The 22,172-nt window shown below is 42.0% G+C and overlaps 6 protein-coding genes across 12 annotated transcripts; 1 reads left to right on the top strand and 5 right to left on the bottom strand.

The window, feature by feature from the left end:
• Positions 1-5,549: 5,549 nt before the first annotated feature.
• Positions 5,550-5,974, bottom strand: LOC311058373 (histone H3.2; the record flags this gene model as incomplete). Its single annotated transcript, XM_084075810.1, has 1 exon — positions 5,550-5,974. The coding sequence occupies one exon, from the start codon at positions 5,972-5,974 to the stop codon at positions 5,564-5,566; it is 411 nt and encodes a 136-aa protein (XP_083931936.1). The 3' UTR covers positions 5,550-5,563.
• Positions 5,975-6,417: 443 nt separating this feature from the next.
• LOC311058387 (histone H2A-like) lies at positions 6,418-6,801 on the top strand (the record flags this gene model as incomplete). Its single annotated transcript, XM_084075824.1, has 1 exon — positions 6,418-6,801. One exon carries the CDS (start codon positions 6,418-6,420, stop codon positions 6,799-6,801), a length of 384 nt encoding a protein of 127 aa, XP_083931950.1.
• Positions 6,802-7,711: 910 nt separating this feature from the next.
• Positions 7,712-8,131, bottom strand: LOC311058396 (histone H2B-like; the record flags this gene model as incomplete). The annotated part of the gene is made up of 1 exon (XM_084075833.1): positions 7,712-8,131. Exon 1 carries the CDS (start codon positions 8,084-8,086, stop codon positions 7,712-7,714), a length of 375 nt encoding a protein of 124 aa, XP_083931959.1. The 5' UTR covers positions 8,087-8,131.
• Positions 8,132-10,901: 2,770 nt separating this feature from the next.
• Positions 10,902-20,375, bottom strand: LOC311058362 (histone H1-like; the record flags this gene model as incomplete). 7 transcript variants are annotated; one of them, XM_084075795.1, is made up of 2 exons in its annotated part: positions 10,902-10,958; positions 19,782-20,375. In XM_084075795.1, the coding sequence occupies 2 exons, from the start codon at positions 20,373-20,375 to the stop codon at positions 10,902-10,904; spliced, it is 651 nt and encodes a 216-aa protein (XP_083931921.1). The 7 variants fall into 7 exon arrangements, with proteins under 7 accessions (XP_083931921.1, XP_083931920.1, XP_083931924.1 ...); XM_084075794.1 differs by having other exon boundaries at positions 10,902-11,018; positions 19,809-20,375; XM_084075798.1 differs by having other exon boundaries at positions 10,902-10,973; positions 19,809-20,375.
• On the bottom strand, positions 12,806-13,180 carry LOC311058399 (histone H2B-like; the record flags this gene model as incomplete). The annotated part of the gene is made up of 1 exon (XM_084075836.1): positions 12,806-13,180. The coding sequence occupies one exon, from the start codon at positions 13,178-13,180 to the stop codon at positions 12,806-12,808; it is 375 nt and encodes a 124-aa protein (XP_083931962.1).
• LOC311058417 (histone H4) lies at positions 14,543-14,871 on the bottom strand (the record flags this gene model as incomplete). Its single annotated transcript, XM_084075854.1, has 1 exon — positions 14,543-14,871. The coding sequence occupies one exon, from the start codon at positions 14,869-14,871 to the stop codon at positions 14,560-14,562; it is 312 nt and encodes a 103-aa protein (XP_083931980.1). The 3' UTR covers positions 14,543-14,559.
• Positions 20,376-22,172: the final 1,797 nt, after the last annotated feature.

Below are 22,172 nucleotides of genomic sequence, written 5' to 3'. Positions count from 1 at the left end.
TCAACTCCACGCCGCTAGCTCTCGGTCCCAACAAGCCAACGCACCCTCGGACCACTACGACACCGCAGCCGTACTCGACGCACCACGACGCGCGACGGAGAGACGCTGCGCAACGGAAGAAACCTATCCACGGACACATCTGGCGTTTCCAGGCGGCACACGGACCAGGATGGACCCCCGTGGACACAGACGAAGGCCCCCCTCAACCCCCCATCCCCCCATCCCCCAAGCCCCACAGCTGGTTGCTTACCAACAAGAACCAGACGATGCCCAACCCCCCACCCCCCCCCAACCCCCACAGATGGCCGCGTACAGCGAAACAGAGGCTTTGATGGACGCTAACACCTCAACACCCCCCTCCCCCCCCGACACTGCTCCTCTCTGTGGACTCTCAGTGGACAGACATCTTTTCATTGAACAAATGAAAAAATCGTTTGGCGTTGGCTTGCACATGATACACCTCAATGTGAATTCCCTTGTAGGAGACAAGCTAACACAAATCAAGCAGATGTTTTATGATGGTAAGGTTGACATTTTAACTTTCTCTGAAACGAAACTTGATCATACGATAGATGATACTGATATTGAGATTGAAAACTACAAACTTTTCAGAAAAGATAGGAACAGAAACGGGGGCGGCGTATGCATGTATGTACATAAAGACAATGTCTGCATCCTTCGCGAAGACCTGAATGATGCAGACATTGAAGCTGTGTGGGTCGAGATCATTTTTGAAAATGCTAAACCTGTGCTAGTCGGTACCATATACAGACCTCCTAACCAGGCTGATTTCTATGATAGACTTGATGAATGTTTAGCTAAAGTGGACAATGAGGAGACAGTACTTCTTGGTGACTTTAACACTGACATGCTCCGTAAGGAAGCGTCAGTGTTTAAGTCATTCAGGGGGTTTTGTAATCGGCACTCACTCCACCAGCTGATCACTCAGCCCACAAGGCTGTGTGTTTCCACTCAAACTATCATAGATCTCATTCTAACAACGGACAAGGACAAAATCCTCAATAGTGGTGTTTCTACCTGTGGCATATCTGATCATAACATGATCTTCTGCACCAGAAAGAAACGTAAACCTAAGACCGGTTACCACCAAACAGTCACGATCAGAGACCTCAAAAACTACAAGAGTGAGGACTTAGATCACAGACTGGAGGAACAGGATTGGTCCGACGTACTAAACAGCACACAGGTAGACGAATCTTGGCTTGGTTTCAAAACCAAATTCATTCAAATTTTGGACAGTGTGGCTCCCATGAAAACCATCAGGGTCAAAACCCGCTCGGTTCCATGGATGAATTCGGATATCCTTGCTACCATGAAAGTCAGAGACAAAAAGTGTTCTGACTATCATAAAAGTAGGATCAAACTTGCCAAAAGCTTCAATAAAGGTCTCGAATCCCACGTAGCTAAACTCAAAAAAGAGAAAAACATGCTAAGAAACAAGGTTAATGGCATGCTGTTGTTAGCAGAAAAAAGCTACCTCGATGGCAAAATTGAGGAAAATCAAAACAAACCACGTGAGCTCTGGAAGCTATTCAACAACCTACTAGGCTGCAGCAAGAAATTGAAAACCAGGTTTACAAACATAAACCTCAAGGTGAATGACACTCTCATTTCATCCAAACGGGAAGTGAGTAAAATCCTCAACATATTCTTCACGACCGTGGCCTCAGAGTTAGTTGAAAAACTACCCCCTCACTCTGGGAGTCATGGTGGAGAGTATGTTGATTCATTTTACGATAAACAGGGTGTACGCAAAGATGATTTTAAACTCTCCCCTGTGTCAACAGATGAGGTGTTTAAAAAATTGAGTGCACTCCAACAACACAGAGCCACAGGTCCCGACAACATCCCCGCTAAATTTCTAAAAGACTCAGCCGCCTCCATTGCCCCAATCATTACCCACATAATAAACCTCTCCATCATACAGGGACGGGTCCCTAACGACTTCAAAAAAGCAAGAGTGACCCCTCTGTACAAAAAAGGAAACCAATTAGACCCTGGCAACTACCGCCCTATTTCTATTCTTAGCTCCATCTCGAAAGTCATGGAAAAAATAGTCTATGAACAGGTTGATAAGTACCTTGCCGAAAAAAATCTAATTTACGAATTCCAATCTGGTTTCAGAACAAACCACTCCACTGACACATGCCTTCTCTATTTGAACGACTCTATCAAACAAGATGTCGACAAGGGCAAATATTGCGGCATGGTCATGCTGGACCTCCAGAAGGCTTTTGACACCGTTAATCACCCAATTATGATCAATAAGCTCAAAGCAATAGGCTTTGATGACACGTCGGTGAACTGGATGAGATCCTACCTGGAAGGGAGGGAGCAAGTGGTGGAAGTAAACGGCACCCAGTCCCCTCCCCTCCCAGTGACTTGTGGTGTTCCTCAAGGAAGCATACTAGGACCACTACTGTTCCTGATATATGTGAATGATATGTCCTCAGCTTGCGACTGCAAACTGTTCCTGTTCGCAGATGACTCGGCTCTGCTGGTCTCGGACAGGGACAGGCTGCAGGTTGAGAAAACTCTCAGCACTGAACTCAACAAGATCTGCATCTGGCTCTCCGACAACAAACTCTCATTACACCTGGGTAAAACTGAATCCATCCTCTTTGGGTCCAACCCTAACCTTAGAAAGGCTGAGAGTTTCACGATCAAAGTGGGTGAAAATGTTATCACAAGAAAGGAGGAAATTACCTACCTGGGTTCCATCTTGGAGGCAAACCTCTCAGGTGACAAAAACGCTGAAAAGACGATCAAAAAGGTCCACAAAATAACACGGAGGATGTGGAGGCTTGTTCGTAAAGTCAGTAAGAATACTCTGAAGATTCTTGTAGGGGCCCTCATACAAGGTCATTATGATTATGCATGCACTTCATGGTATCACAACACCTCCAAGGCCCTAAAAACAAGGCTCCAAACATCCCAAAACAAACTTGTAAGGCTACTTCTTGGCCTCAATTACAAAGCCCATCTAACCCATGCCCATTTTGCTAGGCTTGGATGGCTTAGGGTTGAGGACAGAGTACAGCAACTTGCTATGGGCCTGGTCTTTAAGATACACCACAACATTGGGATCCCCCTGTATTTGTCAAAATACTTCCAAAATGTTAATCAAGTCCATGATCATAACACCAGAGGCAGCTCCACAAACCATGTTCAACCCAGATTTGGCACAACAAAGGGAATGAACTCTTTCTCATGCTATTCATCTAAAATGTGGAATGCCCTACCAAAAGGAGTAAAGGAGTGTAAAACCCTACTTACTTTCAAAAATGCCCTAAAGATACACCTTCAGGAGGCTGCAATTCAAAAATGGCCCCTGTCCAAGTCCTAACCTACCCCATGTCCTAACCTAACCTACCCCCCCCCCTCTCTTTCTTTTTTGTACATATTTTTCACCCTTCATACTTCATACCAGTAACCTGTAAACTGATTGTATGACATTCTGTATAGTAGTGTGTATATCTGTCTGTCTCTTATATGTCAACATGATTTGTGTGCATGGGGATCTCATCTTAAACAAGCTACGTGCTTAACTGAGCTATCCAGTTTAGTAGACCTTGTATTGCGAATTTGTACTTCCATGTACTGTTATGTACTGCCATGTACTGTTCTCATGTCTTACTAAATAAAGTACATCAATCAATCAATCAAACAAATCCTCGTAATCCTCTTTGCAGACATACCCGACGACAGGATAACATAAACTATACTCTTGTTTTATTATCCGTTTAGTTATAAATAGAAGGTTTTCTGACCTTAGTAAACACACTCCAGTTGATGGCAGCAACTCCCATTGACAGCTATTGAATGGTGGAAAGCTTTGTTCATTTGTGGTCAAATAACTTACTGTGAGTAATAAATCTGATCAAACTAAAGCAAACAAAATAAAGCTTATCTTATACAATCAACTGTCGCTGTCTGTACCTTGCTTATGGACACAGACATGCTGGTACACAAGCCAGTACATGCCCATCACATTTTAAAACTCCATGATACAATGTATATCCTGCTGCATCCCGTGTTATGATTAATTCATCATTGCGTTCTGTATGAAAACAGTGGAACTGCCATAGCAAATATGTCCATCCCCATATCAATTAGGCCTACCTTTATAGCAGCATGGGACAGAACTGTTCAGTAAACATATCACAAGTGAACTGTTGCTGTAAGTTATTTTCTTTGGTAAAGCTGCCTGGGAGCAAATATATATGTATTACTCATATATTTGAATTGGCACATCGTCTGATTATGATTGATTGAATACTACATTAACAGTTTGCAAATAGCACAGTGGTACAATGATGCTAAAAGGATAACACAAAAAGCCCTATATGGGCTTGTTTCCATTACAACACAAGTAATCAATCAACATAATCAACACTATAGCAATAAACGTATATGCCCAGTAAACAGTTTAGGGGGAGGTCATTTCTGGTGTTAGGCTTAGATTACTTTTCTAGGACCAGTTAGTAATTAATTCTGCTATTTTTTATTTAACTTTAAATGCAGACTTGGGGAAAAGGCCATTCCACATTTGTTTTCACAACACATTAGGGCCTACTCACAACAAAGAGTGTGTGTCTTAATATTTTTACTTTTGCAATTCCATATCCAAATATTGTTAATGGTTCCTTACATTCTGGTGTTCTTTCCATTTTGCTGCATTTTAACACCCTTGCCAGATCAATCTTCAGTTTATACAGTACATGAAAGATGGTCATTTTCAATGAATAAACAATAGCGTGAATGAAGTGTGTTCTACTGTTGCAGACAAAATGTCTTTTTAATATACTTTAAGAATTGTAATTATTCAGGGTTTACAAACAATGTACAGTTACATGACATGTTAATAAGCATGTCAATACATGTTAATAGACACTTCAATACATGTTAACAAATAACATTTTTGTTGTTTGCTTTTTAGACAAAATGTCCACCTCTGGTCATTGTAATATGCCTGTTAATATTAGACCGTTGACCGGCCCTACTCGGGAACAATGGCAGTTGGGGAATACGTCATGCACCAGCCCCACCTGTTCATGCAACGACCGTTAGCAGATTACCCGACTCCCGTTGTAGCCTACCCGTCTGTCTTTGTCCCTATAATGCCTATGCAGATGTCGGACCCGCCAATTGAGCATATAGATACTCATTGAAAACCCACACATCTATTAGTCCTGGTGACGGATTTTATTTTTCACTATATGTATAGTTTTTTTTTTGCAAACAAAAACGTGGCCCACTCACACATTAGGATAGCAGTCACCAGAACCAGGGGAGATAAGTTATTTGGAGTTTAGATATGAGGCGAGACCCCAATCACATAGTCCAGTATAGCAGATTATGGGAATTGCAGATTTCCCTTTATAACATTATAAATGTATATACACTAACGTTTATATTTTCACTGCTATAATTACAGCCATAATGGTATGGCTGACAGTTTTAATAAGTGGAAATCTTTTACAGAAAAAAGTGGGTGGCTCTTAAAAGAGCCGTTTTGGGGTTGTGACAGTATCAGATATGTTTAAGCACGTTCTCCGCGGATACGGCGGGCCAGCTGGATGTCTTTTGGCATGATGGTCACCCTCTTGGCGTGGATGGCGCACAGGTTGGTGTCTTCAAACAGACCGACCAGATAAGCCTCGGCTGACTCCTGGAGAGCCATGACAGCGGAGCTCTGGAAGCGCAGGTCGGTCTTGAAGTCCTGGGCGATTTCCCTCACCAGGCGCTGGAAGGGCAGCTTACGGATCAGCAGCTCGGTAGATTTCTGGTAACGACGGATCTCCCTCAGAGCCACTGTACCGGGACGGTAACGGTGAGGCTTCTTCACTCCACCGGTTGCCGGTGCGCTCTTACGAGCAGCCTTGGTGGCGAGCTGCTTCCTTGGGGCTTTGCCACCGGTGGACTTGCGGGCGGTTTGCTTGGTTCTTGCCATTTCTCTCTGTCTGACTCTATAGAGTAGAGATAGAAGTTGTGATGAAACGAGCGCAAACTCCTGCACTTTATCTCAGCGGCTCTGAGACGCCGTCTTTCTCTGATTGGTCTCTGGTCAGGAACCTCCTTGTTTGGGGAGGAACCAGAGTTTAGACTCGGAGGAACCGACACGTCACGAGTCTAGTGCTGATTGGTGGGGCGCTCATACACAGTCAGCCCGCGCTCTCATTCATGGTCAGGAACCTCCTTCTCTGGGAGGAACCGTTCAGGCCACCTAGTAGTGATTGGAGGGGAACTCATACACACTCACCCCGCGCTCTCATTCATATTTATGATTGGTGGGGCGCTCACAGACAGTACTGAGTTGAAGATATAAAAGGCTTCGTGTTCCTTTCCACCGGCACATTTCTTCGTAGGTTAACTCAAGAAATAAAATTTAAAAAAATGTCAGGAAGAGGCAAGACCGGAGGAAAGTCCAGGGCCAAGGCGAAGACCCGCTCATCTCGTGCCGGGCTCCAGTTCCCCGTTGGTCGTGTCCACAGACTGTTGCGTAAAGGCAACTATGCTCAGCGTGTCGGTGCCGGCGCCCCGGTCTATCTAGCGGCTGTTCTCGAGTATCTGACCGCTGAGATCCTGGAGCTGGCTGGAAACGCAGCCCGTGACAACAAGAAGTCTCGTATCATCCCCCGTCACCTCCAGCTGGCCGTCCGCAACGACGAGGAGCTCAACAGACTGCTGGGTGGAGTGACCATCGCTCAAGGCGGTGTGCTGCCCAACATCCAGGCTGTTCTGCTCCCTAAGAAGACCGAGAAAGCCGCCAAGAAATAAATCTCCTTGATTCGACACTGCAATCCCCACAAAGGCTCTTTTAAGAGCCACCCACTGGTTCAATGTAACGAGTCAAATCCTTTCTAATGCCCCCGAGGGGAAAGACGAGAACTGCATGCGATCATAATTTATACGAGGAACTATGTCTCTTTAATATCGTGACAAGATGCATCTCTACGGCCCTCCCCCTTCAAGCTAATGTAAATTGACTATTAATAATATCCAAACGGCAACCAACGTGTCGCGCGCCATGTGGTCATTCCAGTTTTATGGCGCATAATGACTAAATGTTAACTTTGGGTTCTATGTTTTTTATATAATCTGCACATGCATTTCCTGCTAGTCTAGTGGAGCTGCTGTAATAGCTAATACTAAGTCGTTGTCAGCAGACTTCAAAAGCATTGTTGTACGACATGTAGAAATAATACACAAAATTATGACGCGAGGACAAATGTTAAGTCTGAGAAATACAATAATTAACACATATTGATGTTCCCATGAATCTTTAATGTCTCATACAAAGGACCCTGCAGCCATATTTATAAAATAATACTCTGACTGCTTATTCCATTTTTCTGTCATTTATTTATATGGATTAAATTCTCTTCACCTTTTCCTATACTTAATTCTGCACTGTGTAGATCGCATGGTCTCACTTTTATATAGCTTAACCACGAGGCACTGCTTTACAGAAGCCAGGTTTCATGTATTCCTAGTTACTCATGGTCCTTTATTCACCATGTCGTCTGATGTCATCAAACAAGATCTGATGAATGACAGTAGTCAGCTGAACAAACCCAGTTTGGCGAGCAAACTCTGTGGTTGGCCATTTGCCTAGTATTTGGATACCCTTTCTTGAAAATATGGGTGGTCCTTAAAAGGACCGTTGTTTTTATAGCAGATTAACAGTTTACTTGGAGCTGGTGTACTTGGTGACAGCCTTGGTGCCCTCAGACACTGCGTGCTTGGCCAGCTCACCGGGGAGCAGCAGGCGGACGGCGGTCTGGATCTCCCTAGATGAGATGGTGCGTTTCTTGTTGTAGTGACCCAGACGAGAGGCTTCACCGGCGATGCGCTCAAAGATGTCGTTGACAAAGGAGTTCATGATGCCCATGGCCTTGGAAGAGATACCGGTGTCAGGGTGAACTTGCTTCATGACCTTGTAGATGTAGATGGCATAGCTCTCCTTCCTGGACTTTCGGCGCTTCTTTCCGCCTTTAGCGGCGGATTTGGTGACGGCTTTCTTGGAGCCCTTCTTGGGCGCTGGCTTGGCAACTTCAGGCATTGTAATGACACTCGACGACTAGTGGCAAAGAATGAGTACCGAACGAGTTATCGCACCAGTATTTATACAGAGCCATGCAAATCTAGTGTGTGACTCCCAGCACAGGATTGGCTGATCTTGCCACAAAGAGGGTGGTGTCTTTGCTTCTGCAAAAATGTTTTCCCGCTCGTATGCCCTATTGTCCCTGTAACATTTTGAGGAACGTGTAATGAGGGATGTATAATTTATTTCAAAAGTCTTTTGGTTATTGTTATGTTTCTGCTTTGATCTTCAAACTATAATACTATAGACTATAGTGTGTCATGGTTACTACTGTTGCTTCTATGACACCCACATTTCCTCATGGGGATCAATTAAAGGTCTATAGCCTATATATATATATATATATATATATATATATATATATATATATATATATATATATATATATATATATATATATATATATATATCTGTCTATTCATTGAGACAATGGAAATATTCCCAATAATGTAGAGACTGATGTCCACTCTGTTTTGGTGCCCAGATTTCCCTAGTGCCCAGAATGTTTTGGTATAACACATAATACACTTCTTATTGTCAATAAATTACTAACAGCAAAAAAATAATAAAAACTATTATTATTTGTTGAATATTGCTCATCATTGGTAACCATGATGATATAGAACAATGGTTCTCTCTCTCAAAGTGGGGTCCGGGGACCCCCAGGGGTCCGTGAAGGGGTTCCCCAGCCAAATGAGTTAAATAGCACCAACATCACTTTAACCACTTAAACCCGACGTACATCGGCTGTTTGAAAATCAGCATCAGCATCAAACATCTTGGTATATTTTTGGAAACATTCTAATAACATGCATCTTGTATGTGGGTGTGATATAGAATTATTGATCTTCACCTTTTCAGGTTGATGTTCTCATGTTGGTACCTGATTCTAGCTCTTCAGGCTGATTGATATTAATTAGTTAATTCATTATTATTAATTGATCATGTGTAAACATGATTATCTTTGTCTATGCTTAGAAAGCCAAAATAGAGAACCTGGTACACTGGCAGCATGGTGTGTTGTTTGTATTATTCATATATCATAGCAATATGCTGTGTATTGAGAATTGGGGGGTCAGTGATAAAATGGGGTTGGCAAGAAGTTTCTTACATTTTGTAGTCATGTTGGTTTGTAGCTATTGGAAAAGACATGTGCACCATTTCTGCACAGAATGTGCCAGAAAATGTAAAAATGAGAAATATTGAATATTGTATCCATTGTATTCCTTTAAGTGAATGAAGGTGTTATCATACGTGTTTAAGTTATTACACTGCAATAGAGGCTTATATTTTATTCCATGTTTCCTTATTCCACAGTGTTCCTGTATATTGTCATATTCCTATGACAAATACAGGTTACAACACTTGATAATGTAGCTACAGTCAAATTCTACTCTCTAAAAGAGCACTTACAGTTTTTACTACTCTACTACTCTATGATGTTTTGCATAGTTTTGTATATTTGCAGACCTTGAATTGAACTGTGCTTTTTCTTTGCAAACTGCTAATAAAGTATTCAATCAATCAAAAATGGTGAAGAAAGTGACACTTAAAATAAAGCATGAGTGTCATTAAGGTCAATACAAATTGTAATGTTTTTTTTTAATTAACTGGTGCTTTATTGAATTCCACCTGTCAATTAACCAGGATAAAAATGTAGATAATTTTGAATGTTTTCTCATGCCAATAAAAGCTCCTTTGAATTGGATGTGCTTGTGCAAGAGAAAGAGTGGGGTTGATAGGGAGAAAGGCTTGCCACTAGATACAGTGCAGAGGATCAGCCAATAGGCTATGTCATGAGACATAGTTCTCTCTCCTCTCCCAATACGTGAGGGTCCCGTGTTTTTTGATTACTTTTTTCATTCTCCCCAAAAATATTAAAAATAAATGAAAAAAGCAGTGTAGACGTAGAGCAGATTTGTTTTTCACAGGGTGGTGTGCTGCCCAACATCCAGGCTGTTCTGCTCCCCAAGAAGACAGAGAAAGCCACCAAGAAATAAATATCCCTCATTCGATTGAACAATCCCCACAAAGGCTATTTTAAGAGCCACCCACTGTTTCTATATTAAGAGTTCATTCTTATTATCCATTTTCTTGTTTACTTGCTGCAACAGTAGTTAATAATGAATTGCACAAACATAATATTATATACGTGAATGAGCTAACAACTTATGTTTGTCATATCAGTCTTTCTGTGTACACAATGTAGTGAATGCACTCTCATGCATCATACTGTATCCTTGAGGTCAGATCACTCGCTATATGCGTGCGTATAACTACATGTATATTCGAATGTAATATACATATAGGTACATATATGTAGGCCTATAATATGTATACTTTATATAGGCCTCATTCAAATTTTGATTTTAAATTAATACAATTAATTAATTTTAATTTATTGTGTTTGTCTAGTCTTTGCACTGTATACTTTTAAAGGTGTAAATACAATAATTGAATTCAAATGTGTCTCATCCATGGCACTTTAACCATGCGCTTAAAAGTGTTTTATATACCTTGCTGTTGCTGATGTGATTTGCGCGTGGAGCATTTCTGACAACGGCACTAATGGCTCATTTATAAGTGCTTCATACATCATGGGGATTGTTGCAGAGTTTCTCATCTAATCTATATACATTAAGGAGTCAAATGCTTCATTGACGCAGTTCTCACAGCAGATAAACTATTATGAACTAAGGAACTTTCTTTAAATTAAGTTGTGGGTGGCTCTTAAAAGAGCCTTTGTGGGGTAAACAGGCTGTTGTGTGGATGTTTACTTCTTCTTAGCGGCTGCCTTCTTGGGTTTCGCCGCCTTGGGCTTTGCTGCCTTCTTTGCTGGTGCTTTCTTGGCGGCAGCGGGCTTCTTCACTTTTTTGGGGCTCTTGGTTGCCTTCTTGGGGCTCTTGGCTGCTGGTTTCTTTGCAGCTGCGGGCTTCTTTGCCTTCTTGGGAGATTTCTTAGCGGCTGCGGGCTTCTTGGCTGCTGCCTTCTTGGGGGATTTCTTTGCCGCGACGGGTTTCTTGGCTGCTGGCTTCTTGGGTTTGACTGCCTTCTTAGCGGGTTTCTTTGCCTTAACTTCAGCCTTCTTGTTGAGCTTGAAGGATCCAGAAGCACCGGTACCCTTGGTCTGAAGCAAGGTGCCCTTTGCTACCAGGCTCTTCACAGCAGCCTTGACACGGCTGTTCTTCTTCTCTACGTCGTAGCCGCTGGCGGCCAGAGCCTTTTTAAGAGCGGCCAGAGACACACCGCTCCTCTCCTTGGAGGCTGTCACAGCCTTGACGATGAGCTCCTGGACGCTGGGACCGACCTTCTTGGGTTTGGCGGCGGCCTTCTTCTTGGCTGCTTTGGCCGGGGCGGCAGCTGGAACTGGGGCGACTTCTGCCATTCTCTTCTGGTTTGAATTTCAGATGCACTGAACTAAAGTCTGAGTAGAGAGACTTATGTCAAAAAGAAGGAGGGGGTGGAACTTAAAGGATGTGTGAGAACCATGTAGACTCAACCCACTAGGCCAGTGCTCTGTGTGCTGCAGAATACTGAGACACTTGTGTTTTCTCTATAACTAAAACCAAATAAAACACAGATGGAGAAATATATTGAAGTCAAATAACAAATGGAGCAGATAGCAGACAAGTTTCACTTCATAATTAAATCATGTGGAGCGTTGAGGACTATTGCGTTTTGTTTTGAGATGTTTAAAACCTCACTTATACACCATTACACGAGGAGTATTTTGCAGCTTTCCTCTGTAATTTGTCTTTTAAAATAGTTTTAACATAGAATACCCAGTTCCCTATTTGCTGCAGAGCAAGCTGAGATGTCTGGCTTTGGAATACAAGTAAAACAGGTCGTCTGGAGCAAAGCGTTTTGTTTTAAATGTACAACTTTTCAGTGTCTGCTAACACAGTGCTGCTGTTGGCCTGCACTGTGGCGAGGACACTGGTCATTTATCTGGCTCTGCTAAGCTCTTGTTTTGTGAATAATTATAAGAAATCTGACATGTTTCAGTTAATTTCACACTCACATGTATTATTTATATTTATTCAAAGATGGCCAGTTGAGAGCAAGCTCCACTTTTCCAATGGTGCCATTTACAAAACATATGGCATACTGCTCTACACAATTTCAAATAGATAAATAAAAACTATATAGAAATGAATGCCATTCAGTTGTGTTCAGCTGTCAAAGGGGTCTGTCTGCTGACATGTACTAAATACTAAGTTTGATAGCTAGATTGTTTTGAATTAAAATATAAGTAAAATTATGTCATCATCCCCATCTTCCTTTTGACCTCAATAATCTGTATTACTCTTGTGATGCCAGTCTGGCATCAAAATAAATTGAGTCAGGGGGTACTGGAAAAATATACATATTCTCACCATTACCTAAAAACAGAAATTATCAAATACACTACATGTAAACAGCTTTACGAATAGGGACACGCATCTGTAATTTAAGTATACAAATTGTAGCACTTGTTACAGTACTAGTCTATAGCCAGTGAAGAAGCCAGAACCAAGATACTTTTTTTCTAAAGAGGCCCATGTTAAAATGTCTGTTTCAACATTCAGTGAACCTGCATTCGTTTTTAGAGGGCTCATAATAAATGCGGAGAAACTCTTTAATGAAAAGATGGGTGGCCCTTAAAAGGGCCGTTGTGTTTATTGTAGGCTAGGTAGTTTATTTGGAGCTGGTATACTTGGTGACAGCCTTAGTGCCCTCAGACACGGCGTGCTTGGCCAGCTCACCGGGGAGCAGCAGGCGGACGGCGGTCTGAATCTCCCTGGACGTGATGGTGCGGCGCTTGTTGTAGTTAGCCAGTTTGGAGGCTTCACCGGCGATACGCTCAAAGATGTCGTTGACAAAAGAGTTCATGATGCCCATGGCCTTGGAAGAGATACCGGTGTCAGGGTGAACCTGCTTCAAGACCTTGTACACGTAGATAGCATAGCTCTCCTTCCTAGACTTTCTGCGCTTCTTACCGCCCTTCGTAGCGGTTTTGGTGACGGCTTTCTTAGAGCCCTTCTTGGGGGCTGGTTTCGCAACTTCAGGCATGATCTCTTTTGTGCTTCTCGAGAATATAACAGAGGAAATGGCGAGTACACTGAGTTACACCAGTATTTATACCAACCCCATGCAAATGTAGTGTGCTACTCCCAGCACATGATTGGGTGATTCTGCCACAAGGAGGGCGGTGTCTTTGTTCAGTGATGGAAGAAGTACTCGCATGTTTTAATTAAGTAAAAGTATCAATACTGCAATGTAGAAAATAAATAATTTGTTACACAAGTACAAATCTGTTGGTGCATGACCAGTATTACACATGTAGCATACTTGAATAAAAGTACAACCGTTTTGGCATCAAAATGTAGGCCTACTTAAAGTACCAAAAGTACAAATACCTCAATAATGTACTTGAGTACTTAGTTACTTTACAGCACTGTCTTTGTTTCTGCTAAATGTTTTCCCGCCTACATGCTCTATTGTCACTCGAAAAATGAGAGGGATAGTTTATCACATGGGTCCACATTCAGGGTATATATATAATGTAATCAAATGAAATTCCAGTTTTAACACGGTTTCTACCAATGCAGAACATATCATCTATTAATCAAGCCAGTCTGAGTCTGTGTTTATCTTGAACATTAGAATACATTCATTAAATGTCCACTATAACGGCAAAGCAGACTATTGCTACTAATCTCACATGATACTTATATGTCCCTGTTCAGTTCTTTTGTATCTTTTGTATAGCTGGGGTCTTCAAACACCAATTTAAAACTGTGAGTGATAAAATTAAGTTAATATTATGCTATAATCTCATATGGTCTAGCGGTTAGGATTCCTGGTTTTCATCCAGGCAGCCCGGGTTCGATTCATAATTTATTCAAAGTTGTTTGTTTGATTGATTGATTGATTGATTGATTGATTGATTGATGTACTTTATTTAGTAAGACATGAGAACAGTACATGACAGTACATAACAGTACATGGAAGTACAAATTCGCAATACAAGGTCTACTAAACTGGATAGCTCAGTTAAGCACGAAGCTTGTTTGTCTGAACTCAACTGATAATGCTGGCAAAACGCGTGTACATTTAGACATTCAATCAGTACGAATCATAAATAGATGTTTAAGAGCCTAATATCAAATAAAGACTATCCCAGACATGGCATGAAGATAGAAAAATGTGAGACCAATTGACATATTTTTCATTGGATTTATTTAACACGAATTATAGAATGGAAAAGTGCAAGGAAGCAAAGTAATTTGCTGGTTATCATTTGTCATGGTTCGTCTTTAGGAAATATATGGGCCCATATTTAAGTGGTGAAGTAGATAGACGTTTAGGCGAAGTAATCAACTCTGTAGGGAAAGTGTGGGCGGCTCTTAAAAGAGCCTTTGAGTTGTTGGTATAAGTCAGTCAGTCGTCTACCCGCCGAAGCCGTACAGAGTGCGTCCCTGTCTCTTCAGAGCATAGACAACATCCATTGCGGTCACGGTCTTTCTCTTGGCATGCTCGGTGTAGGTGACGGCGTCACGGATCACGTTCTCCAGGAAAACCTTGAGGACACCACGGGTCTCCTCGTAGATTAGACCAGAGATACGCTTCACACCGCCACGGCGAGCCAGACGGCGGATAGCGGGCTTTGTGATTCCCTGGATGTTATCACGAAGCACTTTGCGATGGCGCTTAGCGCCTCCTTTTCCAAGACCTTTACCTCCCTTTCCTCGACCTGACATTTTTAATATAGCTGGTGATTAGAATAGAAGTAATACTGAAAGCCGAAGCCATGCTTATTTATATGTGTTCTGAGGACGTATAGGAAGACAGGTAGCCTGCTCTGCACTGGGCGTTGCCTAAAAAACTGCAGCCCCACCCCCTTTATTCTGTGTTCTGCACATGGTTCTGCATGACAATAACCTCTCTCCAACGGTTATATAGGGCATATAGTTGGGTCATTTATGGCACTTCCGTGACCGCGGAGAGCGAAGGTCCGTTTCTCAATGGATTTGTCATCTAGGAGGGTTATTAAACAAATTTAGCCGGGGTGTCTTTTTTAAAACGGCGGGGAAAATTTGTGAGAGACCAAAATCCAAAATGGCTGCCGTGAAAATGAACTTTTTAATGGTTTGACCTACAATGATGCACAATACATGGTTTCAGAGCTTATTTTGGTCAAGGAATACATATATGGTGTTTATATAATGATTTGACCTATTGTCGACCTTCAAATGCAAGATGGCTGCCAATTATGAGCTCCAAAAGGGAGTTTTTTCAAAATCGTCACAGAGCCTTCAAATTAGGCTCAAATGAAAGCTCTGCTCATGATGAGTTGAATAATATACAGTATAAGTACACAGAAGTAATCTCTGAGGTCAATAAAGTCAATGTTTGTGTGTAAACAGCAGTTGCTGATTTGCGGTTTCCCATTAAATAGGGTAGGCTACTGAGAATATGGTGTCCAGTTCATCCCATCACATTTTCATAATGAACCAAAAATAAATGAGCTTTAAAGGTCAACTCATTTGTCACCCTTATTTTGTAGTATTGCTCCCAGTGTTTCCTGTTTGTCTTCCTTGCCTTGTCTAACCAGTCTTGTGATTTTGTCAGTGTTTCCACCTGTGTCCTCCTAGTGCCCCAGCCTATCCCAGTGTTGATTGTCAGTTGAGTTCACCTGTGTCCTGTTAATCCCTGTCTATTTAAGCCCTGTGATTGCATTGTGTTCTTATTGGTCTGTAGACCTTTGTCATGTGAGGTTTTTAGTCGTTGTTCTTTGCGCTCAAGAATCTTGGAAGTGATTTTGGATAAGAACCTCTCGCCAGAGCAGGATGCACAGCACGCCCTGTCTGTAGTGCTTTCCTCGTAGTGCTTGGTCTACCAACCCCTCCACAACTACCCCTGCTGTAACCAGAGTGTCTGCCATTCCAGAGCCCTTGAATCGCTTGTAGATGGCATAGATGTACTGTAGGACATCAGCTGGTGGAAAGGTACGAGGATTGGGAGGATGTCCTTGAACATTTCTGGATTCTCTGCCTTGAGCTCAGTGAGCATCTTGTAGGTGGGCAGGTCACCAACAAGAAAGGAGAATGGAATATTCTTCTGCCACATGGCCTCCACATGTTCCACCATGATGTCATTCACCACTGACTGACTTGAAGGTTCATTGTATGTTGTGTGGTAATAAGGCTTGCTCTTGTTGGGTGGTGGATGACAGCAGGATTGGGCACCACTGTATCCTGGAACTCGCTGCTCTTCAGGTGGTGGTCTTGTACCATGATTGTCTACACGAGACAGTGCATGTATCACAGAGCGAGCACACTGCGGAGCTCTGCTATCAACCTGGGAGTAAATGTCCATGGCATGACAAGGAGTAAAGATCTGGTAGACACTCTGCACAAGAGCGGTGTCTGCATCAGCTTTGCAGACACACTGCTCCTCTATGACCATTGGGCTCTGATGGATGTGGAGGCATCAGCAACCTGCCCACACGAGATCGCAGACAGCAAGCCAGCTATCGTGATCATCGACAATGACGACTTCAAGATTGACACTATGACAGGTGACTCTACAGCAGTCCATCAAACAAATGTCATGTACATGCAGCCAGAGAGCTATGAAAAGAAACCAGGCAAAGAGACTGCTGAAACGCTCACCAAGAAGAAGGAAATCTCTGCACAGCTAAAGCAGAAGTGTGCGGAACTGACAAAGGTTTGCCAGTACAGATGCCCCCCCTGGTAGCAAGAGTGAGTCACCTGCTTGTCCCAGGGTAGATCCACCAGTGGATGGGTCAGCTCCGCAGCGTGCTCGCTCTGTAATACATGCACTGTCTCGTGTAGACAATCATGGCAGAAGACCACCACCTGAAGAGCAGCGAGTTCCAGGATACAGTGCTGCCCAGTCCTGCTGTCATCCACCACCCAACAAGAGCATGCCTAATTACCACACAACATACAATGAACCTCCAAGCAAGTCAGTGGTGAATGACATAATGGTGAAACATGTGGAGGCCATGCGGCAGAAGAATATTCCATTCTCCTTTCTTGTTGGTCACCTGCCCACCTACAAGACGTTCACTCAGCTCAAGGCGGAGAATCCATTAATGTTCAAGGACATCCTCCCAATCCTCGTAACTTTCCACCAGCTGATGTCCTCCATCTATGCCATCTACAAGCGATTCAAGGGCTCTGGAATGGCAGACGCTCTAATGTCCAAGATTCTTGAGCACAAAGAACAACAACTAAAAACCTCACCTCGCATGACAACAGACCAACAAGACCACAGTGCAAACACAGGGCTTAAATATACAGGGACTAACAGGACACAGGTGAACTCAACTGACAATCAACACTGGGATAGGCTGGGGGACTAGGAGGACACAGGTGGAAACACTGACAAAATCACAAGACTGGTTAGACAAGGCAAGGAAGACAGACAGGAAACACTGGGAGCAATACTACAAAATAAGGGTGACAAATGAGTTGACCTTTAAATTCACCTCAAGCAACTAACCTTTCTAGCTTTGCATACAGAATACTATTTTATGTTAGGCTATAGAGCTCATTTATTTTTGGTTCATTATGAAAATGTGATGGGATGAACTGGACACCATATTCTCAGTAGCCTACCCTATTTAATGGGAAACCGCAAATCAGCAACTGCTGTTTACACACAAACATTGACTTTATTGACCTCAGAGATTACTTCTGTGTACTTATACTGTATATTATTCAACTCATCATGAGCAGAGCTTTCATTTGAGCCTAATATGAAGGCTCTGTGACGATTTTGAAAAAACTCCCTTTTGGAGCTCATAATTGGCAGCCATCTTGCATTTGAAGGTCGACAATAGGTCAAATCATTATATAAACACCATATATGTATTCCTTGACCAAAATAAGCTCTGAAACCATGTATTGTGCATCATTGTAGGTCAAACCATTAAAAAGTTCATTTTCACGGCAGCCATTTTGGATTTTGGTCTCCCACAAATTTTCCCCGCCGTTTTAAAAAAGACACCCCGGCTAAATTTGTTTAATAACCCTCCTAGATGACAAATCCATTGAGAAACGGACCTTCGCTCTCCGCGGTCACGGAAGTGCCATAAATGACCCAACTAATAGGGCATTGAATTGAATTGCATCGCAGTACCCGCCCACTTCCTGGTGCCACTGCAAAATACTCAATGCATTATTCCCATTGACTTTTCCAAAAATATTTATATCAATTAATTTAAGCCTAGAATCAAGCTATCCAGGCTCCTGGTGAATCATGACCATAAAACGTTTGATTCTGTGAAGAAGAAAAAAAATTGAAAACGGCAAAACAAAGGGTATTTATTAAATATAGTATATCATATAATTAAATATAAAATAAAAATGATGATTCACCAGGAGCCTGGATGGCTTGATTCTAGGCTTAAATTAATTGATATAAATATTTTTGGAAAAGTCAATGGGAAAAATGCATTGAGAATTTTGCAGTGGAACCCGGAAGTGACCGCAACTGCGATGCCCTATTGGGCATGGTTATAAAGCAGAGACTTGGTGGTAGTAATTAATTATTAAAAAAGCTACTATCTATCTATTTACACTGCTATTTTAAAACAATGGTGAAATGGAATCCACGTTGACTATGCAAAAGTTATATCTGATCATGTTTATATAACAATATATGTTACTGTTTAAACTTTGTGGTGCCCTTATACAATAGAACATTTATTAAAATGGGACAAACATGGATAATCTATTCTAGATATTAATTTTCACGGAGCTCTAGAATATTTCAAATGCATCACCTGGGACTGAAGTGACTAAAATAGGCTACCTAATGAGACCTTAAATCAATAAGACATTTAGAAAGACCAACTTAAAACAGTGGACTGGATAATTAAATTATTATTTAAAACAAATATTATATTATAAAAAATCAACCAGTCACCCTAGTTTTTGTTTTCATTTGGAGACGTGGCTCTATTGGTTTGTTTAACTAATTAACATTCATTTTTTGGGCGTTCATCCGTCTCCCTTGTCTTTCGTAATGGCTTCTAGGTAAGGGTTATAACCATAGAGTTATACTATAACAGCATCCCTTTCTGAGTTTGTCCTTACCCTTCACAGAGTTCACACTTGCAAGTAAGCACAAGCACAAGTGTGTGTGCTTTTTGTAAAACATGTCCATATTGCGTTTTTATATATATATATATATATATATATATATATATATATATATATATATATGTATTAGGGGATTATGTATGTGAATAAATGTGGATGTATTCTATGCATTGCTGTGTATGCATTACTTTGTTGTACTTCTACATTGCGTTATTGCTGTGTGTGCGTCAACCAGTTTCACATAATTAATAATAAATAATAGTTAGCTAAATGTTATTATTGGGGGGGGGGGGGTCATTTACAAGCCGCAAGCCTTCACTCTTCTACAGAGTCCTGACGGTGGAGACAGGATCTGGCAGGAGAGCTGAGTAGACACAGTTAACTCCAAAACATCTTGCGAATGGTTTATGGTCATTAAAAAACTGAAAATTAGGAAATTAAAACTCTTATAAAAAGTTGTGGTTGGCTCTTAAAAGAGCCTTTGGTGGATAAAGGTGGGATAGGTTTATAACAGTTTACTTCTTTTTGGGAGCTGCCTTCTTTGCTGCCTTGGGTTTGGCAACCTTCTTGGCTGGGGCTTTCTTGGCTGCTGCGGGCTTCTTGGCTACTTTCTTGGGACTCTTGGCTGCTTTCTTCGGGCTTTTAGCTGCTACCTTCTTGGCGGCAGGCTTCTTGGCTTTCTTCGGTGATTTCTTAGCGGCTACAGGCTTCTTTGCTGCCACCTTCTTCTTTGGCTTTTTAGCCGCGGCGGGTTTCTTGGCAACAGCGGGCTTCTTTGCTTTGACAGCTTTCTTAACAGCAGGCTTCTTCGCTTTTACTGCTACAACTTTCTTGTTCATCTTGAAAGAGCCAGATGCGCCGGTACCTTTGGTCTGAACCAGAGTGCCTTTTGCTACCAGGCTCTTGACGGCGATCTTGACGCGGGCCTTGTTCTTCTCAACATCATAGCCGCCGGCAACAAGAGCTTTCTTGACCGCAGCCAGGGACACACCGCTCCGTTCCTTAGAGGCGGACACGGCCTTGACGACAAGCTCAGCGACGCTGGGGCCGGTCTTCTTGGGTCGGGGAGCTGCCTTCTTCTTGGCGGCCTTGGCCGGAGCTGGGGCTGGGGCTGGTGCGACTTCTGCCATGATTCTATCAGATTCGGGTATTAGCTTGTCTTAGTGTAAAGTCTCGGTACGGTAGACTAGACTGGTGGAGAACTTATTGAAGGGGCTGGACTTAAACACAGCATGAGAACCATGTAGAGTCATCGCACACAAAGCCCCTCTTCTCTAGGAGGCTTAATGTGCCACTTGTGTTTTCTCCTCGACAAAAACAAGATATTATAAACGACTGTGTATATTATAAAATATAACAAAGGGCACACCTGCTAGCACACCTGTCTCTTTTTGTCATGAACATTATCCGAGACGCTAAGAATGCTCTCGTTTTGTATTGATAGGCTCAACATCTCACTCTTCAAAGGGAAAAACACAATTCCTCCATCATTTTTCTTCTAAAACGATGTTAAACTATGTAACATTAACACAAATCCTCTTAATCCTCTTAGCAGACATACCCTACGACAGCATAACATAAACTATACTCTTGTTTTAGTATCCGTTTAGTTATAAATAGAAGGTTTTCTGACCTTAGTAAACACAGTCCAGTTGATGGCAACGATTCCCATTGACAGCTATTGAACGGTGGAAAGCTTTGTTCATTTGTGGACAAATAACTTACTGTGAGTAATTAACATCTGATCAAACTATAGTAAAGAAAAAAAAGCTTATCTTTTACAATCAGCTGTCGCTGTCTGTACCTTGCTTATGGACACAGACATGCAGCAGGTACACAAGCCAGCACTTACCCTTCACATTTTAAAACTTCATGATGCAATTTATCCTGCTGCATTCCGTTTTATGATTAATTCATCATTGCGTTCTGCATGAAAACAGTGCCATAGCAAATAAGGTCCATCCCCATATCAATTAGGCCTATACCTTCATAGTGGCAGGGGACATAACATAACAGTAAATATATCACAAGTGAACTGTTGCTGTAAGTTATTTTCTTTGCTATTAAGCTTCCTGGGAGCAAATATGTAGCCTATTACTCATATATTTGAATTGACACATCGTCTGATTTTGATTCATTGAATACTTTATTTACAGCTTGCAAATAGTTCAGTGGTACAAGTGCTAAAACAGTACAGTGCTAAAAAGGATAACACAAAAAGCCCTGTAGGGGCTTGTTTCCATTACAACGATATACACTGCTCAAAAAAATAAAAGGGACACTTTGATCCCTTAATTATTTTGAGCAGTTTTCGTTAGCATTATGTACACAGTTCATGAAAAAACTCAAAACAATTAAGGGATCAAAGTGTTCCCTTTATTTTTTTTGAGCAGTTTACAATACATCATCAACACTTTTAGGGGGGGTTTAGGGGGAGTACCACTTCTTCTGGTGTTAGGCTTAGATTACTTTTCTAGGACCAGTTAACTTTAAATGCAGACTCGGAAAGAGCCACGTGTGTGCGTGTGTGCATGTGTGTGTGTGTGTGTGTGTGTGTGTGTGTGTGCGTGTGTGTGTGTGTGTGCGTGTGTGCGTGCGTGCGTGCGTGCGTGCGTGCGTGCGTGTGTGTGTGTGTGTGTGTGTGTGTGTGTGTGTGTGTGTGTGTGTGTGTGTGTGTGTGTGTGTGTGTGTGTGTGTGTGTGTGTGCGGAGCGAGAGAGAGGGAGGGGGAGGGGAGTTCCATGGATTCATTTAGTATCTACGAGCAACTAGATCAATCTGCAGTCAACAAACTACATAAAAAAAGAGTTCTACAAACAACTATATTTGCTTGGCATCGTATAAATGTAACATAATGCATGTGTGATCCTCAAGGATTGTTTTATTTTCTGTTAATTAGACCGGCGGTGACCGGCCTACTCGTGAACA

The sequence above is a fragment of the Gymnoscopelus microlampas genome (genome assembly GCF_963454915.1).
Source record: "Gymnoscopelus microlampas genome assembly, chromosome: 13".
Lineage (NCBI taxonomy): Eukaryota > Metazoa > Chordata > Actinopteri > Myctophiformes > Myctophidae > Gymnoscopelus > Gymnoscopelus microlampas.
Note: the sequence above shows the minus strand (reverse complement) of the source record. Positions and strands in the feature narration are given on the sequence as shown.